This window comes from Puma concolor, chromosome A2, assembly GCF_028749965.1.
Source record: "Puma concolor isolate L17-30 chromosome A2, mPumCon1.1.hap2, whole genome shotgun sequence".
Lineage (NCBI taxonomy): Eukaryota > Metazoa > Chordata > Mammalia > Carnivora > Felidae > Puma > Puma concolor.
The window spans coordinates 153220442-153238186 of NC_141668.1; the positions used below are offsets into that span (position 1 = coordinate 153220442).

The window sequence follows — 17745 nt, forward strand, 5'->3', positions numbered from 1 at the left end:
CAAATAAATGTGCTCAGATAAAATCCTGTTTTCCCAGTAAAATCTCTTTACTCCCCTGATGAATAAGCCTGTTAAATGTCTCTCTGCCAGATACAGCAAATACCCAACTCACTATATTGATTCAAGGCACTCTCGTCAAAACTAATGCATGTCAAACATTCTAATGGCCACTGAACAAGGGCAACCACTGCAGGGTTTGGATATTCAAAAGCTCAAACTTGAAGTTGGGCAAGGACTGTACTTCCAAAACTGCCACTCTTCTTTTTCTAATGGTCAAACTAGCTTGTGGCTTCCAGAGGCATTACAAAGATTACATGGAAATCTTCTGCAAACTAGAAAGAGCTCTGTGCAAGTAAGCCAGGATCTTCAGAAATATGACCACCTTTGAGATCACAAGGCCCACCCTGGGAACAAGCCATGAACTAAAGAGAAGGGGGCCAACAGGGAAAAGGAAAGGAGCACAAAGAAGGTGCAGGTAAGGAGTGAGTCTGCCCAGATTCAAGGGAAAGGGGCACAGACTCACCTCTCAATGGAAAGAGTGGCCACAGCATTTGTGACCATTTCTAATCTAGATGCCTGGGGCTTATGGGTCAGAGAGGGGAAAGAGGATAAGGACCCACCGAAGGCTGTGTGTACTTTGACCAATGAGTACAATGGAAGTGTTGCTATGCAAGTTACCAAGCCAGGCCTTAAAAGACTGGCAGCTTCCACTTCCTGTTTCTTGGAATACCCAATCTTGGAACCCAGTTATTGTGCTGTAAGGAAATCCAAGCAGCTCATGAAAAGGTCTACATGGAGAGGAACCTAGGACCCTAACCAACAGCCCCAGCTAAGCTCCCTGTCAACAGGCAGCACCAACTTGCCAGCCATTAATAAACCATCTTAGGAGGCACTGGGTGGCTCAGTCAGTTAAGCGACTTTGGCTCGGGTCATGATCTCATGGTTTGTGAGTTTGAGCCCTGCATCGGGCTCTCTTGCTGTCAACACAGAGCCCTCTTTGGATCCTCTGTCTCCCTCTCTCTGCCCCTCCCCAGCTCTTGCACACACACTCTCTCTCAAAAATAAGTAAGCATTTAAAAAAAAAACAAACAAAACAACATCTTGGAAATGGATCCTCCAGCCCCAGATGAGCCATTCTAGCTAGTGCCATGTGAAGCAGAAATGAGGTTCCCAGATGAGTTCCGAATCCCGGAATTCCTGGCCACAAAATTGTGAGCAAAACAAACTGGTTGAGTGTCCAACTCTTGTTTTCGGCTCAGGTCATGATCCCAGGGTCATGGGATCGAGTCCCACACCGGGCTCCTGACTGAACATGGAGCCTGCTTAAGATTCTCTCTCTTCTTCTCCCTCTGCCCCTCCCCAGCACATGTGCTCGCTCTCTCTCAAATAAAAATAAAAACTTTAAAAAGAAAATAGGTTCAAATCATTTAACAGTTCTTATTTCTTGGGTTTAATCCCATGGTTAAAGATCGGTCGAGACCTCTGCCTACACACAAAGCTCTTCCATCAAATCCTAACCTGATGACCAAGAATCTTCCAAACCACAGATGTAAAGGCTTTTTAATGGTAACACCTTCAAAATGAGAGCAAGAATAAAAGTTTAGGATGCTATTCTAGGATATCTGGGAACCCTCTTATAAACATCAGTGGTTGTCCCTCTCTTAAGGTAACTGCACAGGTCCTAGAAGAACTGAGCTCAGAGTTGCTGGAGCTTAGAATGGAAAACTAAAACTAAAAAAAACAAAAAACAACTAAAATGCAGATGAGAATTCTCCCTCATTTACGTAAGTTTTATATCCAATCTCACCTTGATGAGTTCTCCATTGGAAGCAATTAAATCCATTGGAATGGTCACTCGAAATGAGCGCCCAACAACAGCCGTGCCATCAGGAATGCCCACCACTGTGGGAACAGCCTCGTGAAGGTCTGAAAGCACTGAGTGCATGGACGCCTCAAGCTGGTTCTCCCAGTCCCTGCTGGCCTCCGAAGGCCAATGGGACTGAGCCACGGCCACAGTGAGCAGAAGAAGAAAGGTCCTCCCCCAGAGGGGGAGCAGCAGCGAGAGGCCCAAAGACATCCTCATCCGAGCCTGAGACTACTCAAGCCGACAGTTTCACTAAGAAAGGAGGCAAGTGATGTGGTCCCAGAGCTGGGTCCTCACCGCCCTCTGCACACCGGCTCCATCCCAGGGCCTGAAAGAGAAGAAGAGTAGACTCAGACTTTAGCAAACCCCATGGTTTCAAAGTTGTACACAGGCAGTTACTACCCTTTAAGTGTTCTTGCCAAAAATATCTACCCTGACTTGGATCAAGTCTCACCCTGTGCTGTCCAGTTCAAAGGCATCAGCAACATGTGGCCACTGAGCACTAGAAATGTGGCTGGCCCAGTAAAATACATACTGGGTTTTTAAAAGTTAGCACAGCAGCACCTGGGTGGCTCAATTGGTTGAGCGTCTCTCGATTTCGGCTCAGGTAATAATCTCCCAGTTTTGTGAGTTCAAGCCCCATGTCGTGATAGCACAGAGCCTGCTTGGGATTCTCTCTCTCCCTCTCTGCCCCTCCCCCGCTGTGTGTGTGCTCGCTCTCTCAAAATAAGTAAACTTTAAAAAATAAAGAAAACAATGAATATTAATAAATGATAAATAATAAAGAAATGTGGGAAATGAAACACATTACTGAAATAAATCCCATCTTCTTTTATTTGAGAGAGACAGGGAGTGTGCACATGCACATGTGCAAGCAGGGAAGGGGAGAGAGAAAATGGAGAGAGAGAATCCCAAGTGGGCTCCATGCTGTCAGTGCAAAGCCCCACTTGGGGCTCAATCTCACAAACCATGAGATTAAGACCTGAGTCGAAAAAAAAAAAAAAAAAAAAGACCTGAGTTGATACCCAGAGTGGGATGCTTAACAAACTGAGCCACCCAGGCATCCCCCAATTGCATCTTCTTATTTAAACATATTTTTTTCAGGGCACCTGGGTGGCTCAGTCGGTTAAGTGTCCAACTTCGGCTCAGGTCATGATCTCGCGGTTCATGAGTTCAAGCTCCACAATGGGCTCTGTGCTGACAGCTCAGAGCCTGGAGCCTGCTTCAAATTCTGTGTCTCCCTCTCTCTCTGACCCTCCCCTCCGTTCATGCTCTGTCTTTCTCTGTCTCAAAAATAAATAAACATTAAAAAAATTTTTTTTAATAAATAAAGAAACATTTTTTTAATGTGGCTACCAGAACATATTAAATCACGTGTGTGGTTCACATCGTGTATACTGCTGTTGGGCAATGCTGCTCTAGACCTAACTCCCTGTTTACAGCAAACACAGGAGTCATAAAGACACAATCAGACAAGTCTAGAATGTGGACCTTCTACAAGATAACTGGCCTGGTCTGTCCAAATGCTGACACCCCTAAACACAAGGGGGCTGTTCTAGATTTAGGAACAGAAACCAGATGTAGAGTGTGTATCTTGACTGGATCTGAATTTACTTAAAACAAAAAAATTTTTTTAAACCCCAAAAAACAGAAAACACATAAGCCCAGCTTCAAAAGGAGTAATTGGGAACTGCGTCGCTGGGCTGGAGACTGGATTTATTGTTAATGTTCTTAGGTGAGACAATGGTGGGGTGGTTCTATAAGAGACTGTCCTCAATTTTGAAGGATTTACAGCTGAAGTATCAAAAATCTCTGCAATTTACTTTGAAATGTTTCAAGGGGAAAAAAATGCTGTGCGTGTACGTGGAGATCAAACAATGTGGCAAATGTAACAATTATTACGTCTTAAAACAATGCTTTTGAAGAGACTAAAAAAACCAAAAACCAAAAAACAAGAATTTGCACAGACAAGTTCAGCAACTGCCCACTCCTCACACCCCAAACACTAATCATAGGATTTATCAAAAACATATTTGCAAACTCCGTGCCCCTAAACAAAACTTATTTGGCCTCTTGCCCCACACCCCCAAAAGAGAAATTAGAACCCTGCACATTGTCCCTCAAACCCCTCACCCACTTCAGTGCAGGCAGCTCAGAACATTTGCTCCAAGGCTGTCAGCCACATAGATGCACTGTGGGACTTGCTGGGTGTCCTCAAGGTGACCACAGCCATAACAAGCAATTTCCCATTCTAGAAAAGAATTAAGCCCTGCCCTGAGCCAAGCGGCCCAGGGGCTACATAATGTTTTCTGACCAGGATAATACAAAGTAAAAAGTATTACTTAAAAAAAAAAAAAAGGCCACTGAAATGGGCAGTGTGTACTGTGAGGTCAATCAAATCCAAACCAATTCCAATAGTTTGGGTTTTTTGTGTTTTGTTTGTGTTGTTACTGATTTTGCCATTCCCATTCTTACTTTGTTTTTGAACTAAAATTCATGAGACAGCCAAAACCCAAGTAAAACAATTTTGAAGGCTGGGAGTCCTAACCTACCAAAGACTTATCATAAAGCTACTGTATTTAAAGCAGTATTATAGCGGCAGAGTAGAAGTGGACTCTGAAACCAGAGGAAAAGCCCAAAATCAGCTTGCAAAGGAGCTATTCAAATGACCAGTGGTCATTTATGTAGAAAACCAAATACGGTTAGGTCCTCTCTCCCTTCTCCATCGTAAATAAGATAAATCCCAGGTGGATTACATACACAAATGTAAAAAAGGAGAACTTTAAAAATTTTACAATATAGTGAAATAAATGTCAGGATAAAGAATGATTACATTTAACAAGACATTAAAAAACAAAGCATAAGGGGCGCCTGGGTGGCGCAGTCGGTTAAGCGTCCGACTTCAGCCAGGTCACGATCTCGCGGTCCGGGAGTTCGAGCCCCACGTCAGGCTCTGGGCTGATGGCTCAGAGCCTGGAGCCTGTTTCCGATTCTGTGTCTCCCTCTCTCTCTGCCCCTCCCCTGTTCATGCTCTGTCTCTCTCTGTCGCAAAAATAAATAAACGTTGAAAAAAAAAATTAAAAAAAAAAAAACAAAGCATAAAAGAAAAAAACTGTACTACCACTTCTAAGAATTATGAGATAGATGTATTTTTTCCCATTTCCCACTAAACACAACAAAAAATCCTAGACAGTATATATAAAATAAACATCAGACTCTAAAAAGTTAAGAGAAGAAGGCAGACCAATGAGGGACCCCAGGACTCAAGGAAAGACACTGTGGTGAGTTCCCTGGGTTTTCAGAATTGAAGCTGAAGAGGCTGGCAACCTAGAAATGCCAACAGATGACACAAAAAACAGTCCCAACAAAAGTCTGCTCTCTTTAGCCAAAGGAGCAGGAAGGGAGTAGCCTAGCAAGACAGAAAACATTTAGACAATAAAGGCTCTATTCTGGCCAAACACCACAGAAAAAAACTGTGGCCCCACTCCCACCCATGCCAGTAAAGGCCAAGTGGAGAGCCTAAGACTTCCACCCTCATGATGCTGTAATAAGGCTCCCTAATATCCCCACTGGGGCAGTGTCAGAGCAGACCAAGTAAGGAGCTGGGACTTCCATCCCCACTGGCCAGTTAACAATGCACCACCCCTCCTACTCCTCTAGTCCCTAGGTTTCAATGGAAACCAAACCAAGATTTCTATGCCCATCCAAGCAGTATAACAGGAGTGTCTCCCCCTACCTGCAGGGATGGTGCCAGAACTTTCACCAGTGCTCAGTGATAAAGAGGCCTAAGGAACTAGAATTCCCACCCCCACCCAGCAGTTAAAAAGGACTTTACGAGTCCTCAGGTGTCGAAAAAGGCTGAGTGGGGCAAACAAACAAAAAGCAGACTCTTAAATATAGAGAACTGATAGTTGCCAGAGGGGAAGTAAGTGGGGGAATGGGGAAAATAGATAAAGGTGATTAAGAGGTACAAACTCCCAGTTATAAAATAAATAAGTCATGGAGATAAAAAGTACAGCATAGGGAATATAGTCAATAATACTGTAATAATATATGGTGACTACACTTATTGTGGTGAGCACTGAGGAAGGTATACAATTGTTGAATCACTATACTGTATGCCTGAAACTAACAGAACACTGTATGTTAGTTAATTATACTTCAGTTAAAAAAAAAAAAAAAAGGTGACTGGGTGGCTCAGTCGGTTAAGCGTCCCGACTTCGGCTCAGGTCATGATCTCACAGCTCGTGCGTTCGAGCCCCGCGTCGGGCTCCGTGCTGACAGCTCAGAGCCTGCAGCCTGCTTCAGATTCTGTGTCTCCCTCTCTCTCTGCCCCTCCCCTGCTCACATCTTTCTCAAAAATAAATAAAAAGTTAAAAAAAAAAAAAAAAGGTGAGTAAGGAACCTGGACTTCTACCTCTACTTTCCAGTAATGAGGCAGTACACCTCCCTTACCCTCCCCTGTCAGCAGCAGAGTAGAAGTGGACTGAGGAACTAGAGGGAAAGCCCAAAATCAGCTTGCAAAGGAGTTGTTCAAAGGCACCCGGACCAGTGGTCATTCATGTAGAAAACCAAATACAATTAGGGTCCTCTCTCCCTTCTCCATCATAAATAAGATAAATCCTAGAGTATCCGAAAAAGCCAGGTTATGGGGTGTCTAGGTGGCTCAGTCAGGTAAGCATCCACCTCTTGATTTTGGCTCAGGTCATGATCCCAGGATCATGGGATTGAGCCCCAATCAGGCTCCACACTTAGTGTGGAGACTGCTTAAGATTCTCTCTCTACCTCTGCCCCTCACCCAACTTGTGCTCTCTCTCTCTCAAAAAAAAAAAAAAAAAAGAAAACAACAACAACAACAAAAGGTCAGGCAAAACACAACTAGAGTTGCAGAACAAAATACAAAATTGTGGGGTTCCTTACTCAGGTAATGGAACTGACTCAGGTAATGATCTCATAGTTTGTGGGACCAAGTCCCATGTCAGACTCTGCGCTGGCAGTGTGGAGCCTGCTTGGAATTCTCTCTCTCCCTCTCTGTCCTTCCTCTGTGTGTGAGCGCGCGCACGCACACACACACACACACCCAGCCTCTCTCAAAAACAAACAAACATTGGGGCGCCTGGGTGGCTCTGTCGGTTAAGCGTCCAACTTCGGCTCAGGTCAGGATCTCGCGGTCCGTGAGTTCGAGCCCCGCATTGGGCTCTGGGCTGATGGCTCGGAGCCTGGAGCCTGCTTCCGAATCTGTGTCTCCCTCTCTCTCTGCCCCTCCCCCGTTCATGCTCTGTCTCTCTCTGTCTCAAAAATAAACAAATGTTAAAAAAAATTTTTTTTTAATAAATAAATAAATATTAAAAAAAAAAAAAAAGGAGGGAGCCTGAGTAGCTTAAGTGTCTGACTTTGGCTCAGGTCATGATCTCACAGTTTGTGAATTACAGCCCCGCATCAGGCTCTGTGCTGACAGCTCAGAGCCTGGAGCCTGCTTTAGATTCTGTGTCTCCCTCTCTCTCTGCCCCTCTGCCACTTGCACTCTGTCTCTTGCGCTGTCTCAAAAATAAATAAACATTAAAAACATTTTTTTAAAAAAGAATCTTGACCTAGGGAGATTACCCAGGTGGACCTTTTTTTTTTTTTTTTTTTTTAATTTACTTTCTTTTGAGAGTGAGAGTGCGACCAGGGGAGGGGCAGACAGAGAAGGGAAGAGAGGATCCAAAGGGGGCTCTGCACTGACAACAGTAAGCCCAATGTGGGGCTCAAACTCACAAACTGAGATCAGGACCTGACCCAATGTGGGACGTTCAACCAACTGAGCCACCCAGGCGCCCACCCAGGTGGACCTTAAATCCAACCACAACTGTCATTATAAGAGAGAGGCAGAGCAAGACTATACACACCACAGAGGGAGAAGGAGATGTGAAAATTGAGGAAGAGAATATTGGAGTGATGTGGCCACAAGCCAAGGAATACCAGCAGCTACCAGAAAATAGAATAGACAAGGAATAAACTCATCTCCAGAGTCCGCAGACAGAGCACAGCCCTTGCCAACTCCTTGATTTTGGACTTCTGGTCTCCAGAGTTGTGAGAAAATAAATGTATATTACCTAAGCCACTAAGGTTGAGGTAATTGTTTACAGTAGCCCTAGGAAACTAATTTAAGGTTTAATGAAATCCCTATCAAAATTCTAGAAAGAAATTTTGTAGACATAGACAAGACTATGTCTTGAAAAAGACTATGTCTTCTTGAAAAAGAAGAAAAAAGAATTATTCTACCTAGTATCAAAACTTAGCTAGTTACAAAAATCAAGACTGCTATTAGTGGAGGGACTAACATAAATCAATGGAACAGAATTGAGAACCCAGAAATAGATTATTTTTTTATTTTTATTTTTATTTTAGATTGAGAGAGAGAGAAAGAGAGAGAATCCCAAGCAGACTCCATGCTCAGCACAGAGGCCGATGTGGGGCTCAATCCCACCACCCTGGGATCTTGACCTGAGTTGAAATCAAGAGTTGGATGCTCAACTGAGCCACCCAGGTGCCCCTCAACTGATTTTTGACAAAGATACAAAAGCAATTCAATGGGGGAAAACAGCTTTTTCAACCAATAGTGCAATCCAGATGTCTGTCCTTCAATGGATGAATGGTTAAACAAGCTATGGCATATCCATATCATGGAATACTGAAGAACAATAAAAAAGGAATGAGCTATTGATTGATACACTCGACAACTTGGATGAATCTCAAGGGAATACATACTATATTTTTATACATACATTACATATACATATTATATACATTATATTTTTATAATATTTTTTCCCCACCACGACCCCCATAATGTTCTTGAAGTGACAAAATTATAGAAATGGAGAACAGATTAGTGATTGCAGGGGTTTAAGAGGTGCTCAGGGCATGAAGGAAATAGGTATAGCTATAAAAGGGCCAAGTGAGGGATCCTGTGGTAATGAACACATTCTGTATTCTGATGTATTAATGTCAGTATCCTGGTTGTAATGTTGTACTATACTTTTGCAAGAGGTTACCACGGGGGGAAGCTGGATATAAAGCATACATAGGATCTCTGTATTATTTAACAACTGCCATGTAAATCCACAATTATCTCAAAAACTTTTTCTAATCTTAAAAAAAAAAAAGATAAATTAGAATTTGAATTTTAGGGGTGCCTGTGTGGGTCAGTCAGTAATGTGTCTGACTCTTGGTTTCAGCTCAGGTCATGATTTCATGGTTCGTGAGTTTGAACCCCACATCAGGCTGGGCCTGGGATTCTCTTTCTCTCTCTCTGCCCCTCCCCTCTCTTTCTCTCTCAATAAGTAAGTAAACTTAAAAAAATTTTTTTAAAGAAAGAACCAAAAGTTAGAACATTAAAAAAAAAAATTTGAATTTTAAATTTCTACACAGTAAAGGACATCATAAAGAAAGTTAGAAGGACCAACCCCAGCCTGGGAGAGAGCTTTTCCAATGCATATGATGGCTAAAGGATCTCCATCAAAATACATCAAGTGCCCTAAAACAATAAAAATTGGTTGAAGGCAAAAGAAGTAAACTCACAGAAAAAACCTAAATAGCAGTCAACATACAAAAAGATGGTTCAACCTCACTAATAATCAGGGGGGAAAAAATTAAAGCAACATGAAAAACCATTCCATGCCAATGCGAATGGGTGAAAATGTTCAAATGTTGTATCATGGAGGGGATGAAACAGAGAACACACCACACAGCTGGGCCCTTCCACTCCTAGACACACACCCTGAGGAATATACAGGCAGAGATACATGTATGCACACATACATACAGAGACAGAGTGAACACTGAAATGCTAGAAACAATGCCAACGTCCATCAACTGAGAAAGCATCAACAGGCACTTCACGCCATGGGAACTCAGTAGGACAATTAAAATGAACTAAAATTTAAGAAACAAAATTGATAAACCTCAAAAAATGTTTAGCAGAAAATGCCCATTGCATAAAGATGTAAATACTATTTATGCAAAATGTTTATATATAGTTTATACATTCATATGTTTGTAATAAATAAAATCATGCACATGATCTTCAGGGCCAAGTTCAGAATCATGGTCACTCTAGAAAGAGAGGGCTAAGGGAAAAGGAGGGATTTACAAGGGTCTCCAAATTGATAACTGCTTTCCTTCCTAAAATAGGACCTTACAAAAAATACAACAAAGAGACACATGGGTGGCTCAGTCAGTCAAGCACCCGACTTCGGCTCAGGTCATGATCATGATCAGTTCATGAATTTGAGCGAGCCTGCTTTGGATCCTCAGTCTCTCTCTCTCTGCCCCTCCCCCACTTGCGCACATTCTCTCTCTCTCAAAAATAAACATTAAAAAAAATACAATAGAACATTAAGGTATAAAAAAAAAGCTCAGTGGCAGATATACTCAGGTTATGTGTAATGTTGATCTACATTCTCTGCTAAGGACTTGAAAACATGTGAAGGTAAAGGTCTTGGCTCTTACCATCATTTCAAACTAATAAAAATTCTAAAACAGTAGAGCAGCACTACAAGAGAGCAGCAAACAACAGAGCAAACAATAGAGCAGCACTCCTGCTCCATTTCACCTCTCTGTGTCTTCTTCACCACCTTCTCAGGACTGAAAAGCCCTGTCCTCATTCATGTGTCTGGCATATTCTGAACAGCATCCAGATTGCAGCCCCTGGGGCTACTGCCCTGTCCCAACCTCATCACTGTCCACCTCTACCTCCCGGTGTACATGTCACTCAGGTTTACATATTCCTAGTTTCTAAGACAGCACTTGTTTCCTCAAGGCTCAGAAAAACACATAGAGCTGCTCTGCAAAGGTATGAAAAAGGATTTGAAATTCACCTACCTTAGAAAATTAATGAAGATGTTTTATCATTTGGCATGATCCCACACTCTCATCAGTGCTAGATAAATAACAGATATAACACTGTCCTCCTTCCTGTTTCCACTACCTTGTTCTATCCCAAGGCCACAGGTGACCAGGCAGCTCTCATGGGATTTCAGACCCATTCCTCAATAGGGACTTCTCCTCCCAGCCATCACTAGATGGCTGGGTCACTTTTGCCCATTATAGACTTACCAACAGTGTTAAGTGCCACACTTCTTCAAGGGAACACCAAATGACCAGGGACTTAGAAGCTGGGGCCCTGTGGGCATCGGCTCCAAAAACCACTTAACTCCCAGTGACTGCTGCAGGGTCCTCTACCAGGAAAGGCAAAGAAGGAACCACTCTTGACTCCTCGATACCCAGGTTCACCGTACTCTGGGTAGAGGTCTTCTACTCAGATCCCTATCAAGTGCCCCAAGTTAAAGGTTTGTCTTTGAACTCTTTTCTGTGTTTTTGTGTCTCCCAGTTTCTTAACAGTCTGTGCCTTCATACCCCTTTTATAGCTTAGTTTATCACTTAACTTTTAAAAATGTCTGTCTTTTGTTTCATACTATTTTATTTTTTAATGTTTATTTATTTTTGAGAGAAAGAGACAGAGTGTGAATGGGGAAGGGGCAGACAGAGAGGGACACAGAATCCGAAGCAGGCTCCAGACTCTGAGCTGTCATCACAGAGCCCGACACGGGGCTCAATCCCACAGGCTGAGAGATCATGACCTGAGCTGAAGTCAGATGCCCAACCGACTAAGCCATCCAGGAGTCCCTGTTTTGTACTATTTTAAATTGTAATTTTGGAGTTTATTGTTGCATACTGCTTCTCTTAATGGCCTTTCCTTTATTACACATTTTAATTCTTATTGAGTAAATGGCTCAGCTTGACCAATACCCTACAAGACTGTAAGATGTGGAGGGGCAGGGACACATTTGTCACAGTCACTGACCCATGCTAATCACACATAGTTCCAGATACACACCTAATGAATGAATGGGAAGGCTACAAGAATGGTTTTTTTAGCTTCTTCCTATCTCTTTACTCTTTAATTTACTTATTTGTCTACTTCTTAGACCCAGTTGATCTTTTACTTTCCTAATTGGATTCTCCCTTTAAAAATTCTCAGCTTATTTGAAAACAGCAACAGAACGAGACACACCCTGTCCTACCCGGAACATAAGCTCAGTCTGCTATCTGCGGACACATGATGATGTGAAGTATCTGTTTCATGGGTATGACTAAGTGCCTCTGCATTTAGCAAGCAGACGATGTCCAGGGCACAACTCCAGAGGCTGTATGTTGGTTTTCCATGCTCTAGGGAGAAAAGATCTTTTTCAAACTTGGCAAAAAGCAGCCTTGTGTCTTTCTGATGCTGGATTCCTATAAGCAAGGGTCACATCTCCCCGTGCTAGGAACTTGGCAGGCTGCATTCAAACACCCAAACTAGGACATCCCACTGGAAGGTCTTTACATAGTCTCTTACTCACACACTTGGTCATTCAGAGATGGAGGCACTCCAGAGATCCTCCTCTTCATTTTTTTCAGGGAACAAGGCCCAAAGAGAGGTAACATTCAACCATGGTCACTCACACAGAGCCTGTGGCCAAAATATGGAGAAGGTGCTCTGGAACCAGAGAAAGACTACAGACAGAATCACCCAGTCTTCCTGACACAGCCACTCATTTTAATACTGCATACATGCACTCACATTATATCCTCTAGAACACAGGAAGTGCTCAGGGAAGCCCAAGAATATGTATGTCTCAGCTGAACTCACAACCTTCTGGCTAACAGAAGCTGCCCAAGATCTCCTACCAAAAAATGGGTAGTGGGTATGGGTAACTCATTCCTCTGTACCAGTACCCAGTGCAGTGTCTGCCACTAAGTCTGAGCTCAGTGCTGCCCTTGACCCCAGTGAAATACAACTCTGTGAAGAGGGACCTTCCCAGAGCTTAGTGGAAGCCCCTGCTGTCTGAACACATGCTCAACAGTCGTAACATACAGTGTGAAAAATGGGCATAGCTGCCAGGCAGTTCCATCCCTTAGTCCCAGACAATTCACCCTAGGAAGCAGAAAAACCTTAAAAGTGTTATAACCTGCAAAGCCTGGACACAGCATAGCCCTTTGGGACACTGCTATCCCAGAGCAGCCAATGAGTCTGCCCTCTCCCTCTTCTCTTGGCAAAGGCCTATCCTCCTGCCCACTAGCACCAGGGAAGAGAGCCCCATGGTACCCTAGGTACCTATCACACCCCTCCCTGGGCCAGGTGAACATTCAGCACCAAACAGCACCACAGAGCTTGTTATGGGGTAGATGAAGAATATCTGAGCAGGGGACCTCCACCAGGCTCCTGGGGCATGGGTCCCCAACAGCGAAAGGACAGGCTGAGGTAGGAAGCCCAGGGGGCCCCAGACCCTGCGACCCATTTCAGATAAGTGCCCTCACTCAGAGGAACCAAATCTAGTTGGGGTTGGAGCTGGTAATCCTCTGCATCTGCCAATGGCCACACCAACACTTCCTTTCTCCAACCATGACCTTGGGGACTCTCCAGTGATGCGCAGAAATAAAAAGTCAAGTTTTCAGCAATGCCCAAGAGGTGTTATCTTTTGTATACCAAAATATATAATATCTGCCCTGGAGCCAGGTGTATTTCAAGTTTACCAAATCAATCAGCAGGAACACAACTAGGGAATCAAAAGCATTATACAGTGACAGGTGAGGACCCCAAGCTTCCAAGGACCGAGTTTAGCAGGAAAGAATCCTTCTGGCCCTTTCTGTCACTGATACTAACCCCTATCTATATATGACTAAAGCACATGCCTTGTGTGAGGGTGGGACAGGGAAGGACATACATCCATGAGGAACAAGCTCTTATGACCCTACTCTGTCCAGACAGTCTTGGTCCCTGGAAACTAGAATATTCCAATGGAAGCCCGGCTCCAGGAAAAAGCAACTCTCTTCTGCTCAGGCTGCCTCCCCAGAGCTAATGAATGTCCCATGCACACAGGAAGCTCAGTCAGTAAATGCTTTCCACTCAGTAAACACGAGGAACAAATGCGTATGTGGCACCAACTCAATTCATAGTAAACTTAAATGTTTCCTCATATGCAGAAAAGCCCACAGAGAATGAAACTAAGGTATCTTAACTAAAATTCTGAAAGAACAGCTCCCTAGTAGTTTCTGCTCTCTAAGAATGAAGGAAAAGTTGTGAGATTCAACCCATTATTAACCACACAAGATGAGTCTGATGCAGAGGCAGCCCACCCCACCACTCCCAGGAACCACCACTCTCAAATAGCTAGGTTACCTAAAAATAGTACTTAAACTCTCAAACTGCTTCTTTTCACCATAGTAATTAAAACATTTAAGGAGGGGTGCCTGGGTGCCTTAGTTGGTTGAGCATCCGACTCTTGATTTCGGCTCAGGTTATGATCCCAGGGTTGTGGGACCGAGCCCCACAATGCACTCTGCACTGAGCATGAGGCCTGCTTAAGATTCTCTTAGGGTGCCTGGATGGCTCAGTCAGTTAAGCATGACTCAGGTCATGATCTTGTGGTTCACAGGTTTGAGCCCCACGTCAGGCTCTCTGCTGTCAGCGTGGAGCCTGCTTCAGATTTTCTGTCCCCCTCTCTCTCAAAATGAATAAACTTAAAAAAAAAAATTCTCTCTCTCTCTCTGCCCCTATCCTCCGCTCACACACTCTCCCAAATAAATAAATAAATAAATAAATAATTTAAGGAAAATGAGACTTTCTTTTTAAACCAAACTGAGATAATAAAGTTCAAATGGTTTTGAAAAAGTCAAAAGCAAAAACCTAACTGAAACAACCACTTTAGGGTTCAGACACTCAGAAATTAAAATGTCAAATGTCAGTCTAACGTTAATATAAAAATTCTACAGGGTTAACTAGTTTAAAACTGCTCAAACTGAGGGGTGCCTGGGTGGCTCAGTCGGTTAAGCATCTGACTTCAGCTCAGGTCATGATCTCACGGTTAATGGGTTCGAGCTCTGCGTTGGGCTCTGTGCTGACAGCTGGGAGCCTGGAGCCTGATTTGGATTCTGTGTCTCCTTCTTCCTCTACCCCTCCCCCACTCGTGCTCTGTCTCTGTCTCTCTCTCTCTCTCTCAAAATAAACATTAAAAAAAAAATTTTTTTTTTAACTGCTCTGATGGCCAACAGGATGTACTTCACACAGTGGAAAACAATAGTGTGAAGTAATTGTTTATTTGGGATCCAAATACCAAAGACGGGCAGCTTTCTCTGCTTTCAGTTAAAAATGGGCCTTTTTCACTCCTTGGCACCAGATGAAGAAGGTGTTGAACCACGTCAGAAGATTCAAGGTGTCACCTCAAAAGCACTGACAGGTCCAGAAGCAGATGAGGACTCCTAAACATGAGGCAAGTTCCTGACTGACTTGTGCACTGCGGGAATATCACTAGAGGTATGGGGGCAGCCCCAGAGAGACACCATCAAGGAGCTGGAGAACCCACCAAAGGAATCTAGGGTTACACACACAGCAAAAGACTTAAAGTAAAAATATGTGGGAGAAAAAACTTACCATCTCTGAAAGGCAAACACTATACAATCATCTATCAGAAAAGCTGCTTTGACACTGTTCTCACTTGGAAAACTCTTGCAAATTCTCACTTATCACAGATACCAAAAGTAGAGGGAGGTACAGGAAGGGCAATGGTTTCTGCTGATGGTGGTTTGGTTTTTTCAACAAAGGCAGGAAGGAAGCAAAGGTTTAATACCTGGGTACAAACTCACTCAGGTACAAACATGTCCTAGAGGAAGAGAAGAAGGACAAGGTTCAAAAATCCAGGGCTGCAGGCCATTTTCCACCGGACTGTGGTTTTTCATCTGGGTCAATTTTTCACATCTTCTGTGACAAAACTCACTGAGAAAACCGTTCATTCTACACTCTACTGACCTCAGTATGCCACTTGCTGTTAAACATTACTCACCATTGAACTTCACACTCAACAATGGTTAAGATGGTAAATCCTGTTAGATGTTTTTTATCACAATTAAAAAATACTTTAATGGGGCACCTGGGTGGCTCAGTCAGTTAAGCATCTGACTATTGATGTCGGCTCAGGTCATGATCTCATCATTTGTGGGATCAAGCCCCGCAATGGACTGCATGCTGAAAGCACGGCAGAGCCTGCTGGAGAGTCTGTTTCTCCCTCTCTCTCTACCCCTCCCCTGCTTGCATGTGTGCGTGCATGCTCTCTCTCTCTCAAAATAAATAAATAAACTTAAAAAAAAAAAAGGCTTTAATGGGTCAGATGGTAAATTTTATGTATTTTTACCACAATTATAATCTTTTTTTTAAAAAAACACATTATTCAGAGTCATACTAATTAGACTTCAGAAAAAAACACTTATAAGGCTTAGGTCCCGTCTTAATCATTGATGCCCAGGTAGGGCACGGAAGACAGAAAAGGGTAAACTGATGGGGCGCCTGGATGGCTCTGTCAGTTGAGCGTCCGACTGCAGCTCAGGTCATGGCCTCGCAGTTTGTGAGTTTGAGCCCCACGTCGGGCTCTGTGCTGACAGCTCAGAGCCTGAAGCCTGCTTCAGATTCTGTGTCTCCCTCTTTCTGCCCCTCCCCAACTCATGCTCTGTCTCTCTCTCAAAAATAATAAGTAAATGTTTAAAATTTTTTTTAAAAAAAGAAAAGGGTAAACTGAGCCCAAAAACAAGGATCATCTGGCTGCAGCAGCTGGACTGGGAAGTGGAGAGTAAATGTGAGAGGAGGGCAGCCAGACTCAGCAATATCCAAGTGAGAATGAATTACCACATCCGCATACCCGTGTGGCATCCAAGAACCCAATTAAAGCAAATTACAATTATCTCAAGACAGCCCAACAATAATTACACTTCAGTGCATATTTACCGACTACCTACCGTGGGCTAGGTGTGAAGCTTCATTTGCTATGCATGCAGCCTTCCCAAATTTCATAGAAAAATATTCAATTAAGCTTTACATATATTACTAAGTCATAAAACACAAGAGCTAATAAAATTAAGTACTTATGTATTATAAATAGGCAAATTTACAAACACCAAGTAAGTGCTTACTGGAAACTAAAAAGTTTCCTTCTGTCTCCCCAAACTTCCCCTGGCTATCCAAACCCCTCCCCATCTCAGCACAAAGGTAGAGTGGAACTATGCTGTGAGGGCAGCTGGTCAATGTCTGTCCAGGTCAAAGCTGGATGCCGAGGGCTGCCCAGAGAGCAAAAGAGTCAGAAGGGGTCCACTGCTGGGGTCTCGGCAGCATGTCCTCTGCTGCCCTCTCTCACAGTAGATGCCTAGCACCAAGCAGGCACTCTGGCAGACATCAGAGCACAGGGAAATGGTTTCCATTAAATCCCTGAAATGACTCACAAAAGCAGTCATCACCTGATTTCACACTTTGAAGTTAAAAACTGAGTTTTCTGATTTTTTTCCCATTATACAAGATTACAAATAAGTGCCATAGCTCACAACTAATATGCTAATCTGACTTCATGAATTAAGTTGAAAGTATGCCTTCTGACCTCACTGGCTAATCAAACTCCAAAACAGAGGAGTGAGATGAAATACCAGAGTGGTCCCAGCCATCCCCAGCTCCCTACTCAGATCCCTCCTTACCACAGCCCTTGGCCCTGCCAACAGCCTCCTCACAATACAGGTGCCTAAGAGGGGTGTCCTCGCCCTGGTGAACGGGAGTTCTTGCACCCTTCCTGTAAGGTTGCCATAGCACCAAGTGTTTAGGCAAATACTTCAAACTTCAGTGTTTAAAGTTGTGACCTGCTTTGGCTACATTCTTGTTTTGGGCCACATTCTTAAGGCTCAACCATCAAGAATATTTCAACCATGCCAGAAACTGCCAGACCAACAAATCTTGTTTATAAAAGGACAAGACACAACTAGCACCCACTCCATTTGCTCAGGCTTTTTTGCTAGCTGGATTCCTTCCCTCCCACATATGGCTC

The 17745-nt window shown here is 43.5% G+C and overlaps 1 protein-coding gene across 4 annotated transcripts in view; it reads right to left on the reverse strand.

The window, feature by feature from the left end:
- DAG1 (dystroglycan 1) overlaps positions 1-17745 on the reverse strand; it is a 70481-nt gene that overhangs the window by 18591 nt on the left and 34145 nt on the right. For all 4 annotated transcript variants that reach the window (XM_086698216.1, XM_086698213.1, XM_086698214.1 and 1 more), the window contains one exon: positions 1808-2192. In XM_086698216.1, coding sequence (XP_086554342.1) covers positions 1808-2083 — 276 coding nt within the window. In that variant the 5' untranslated portion in view covers positions 2084-2192. The remainder of the gene's footprint in view (positions 1-1807; positions 2193-17745) is intronic.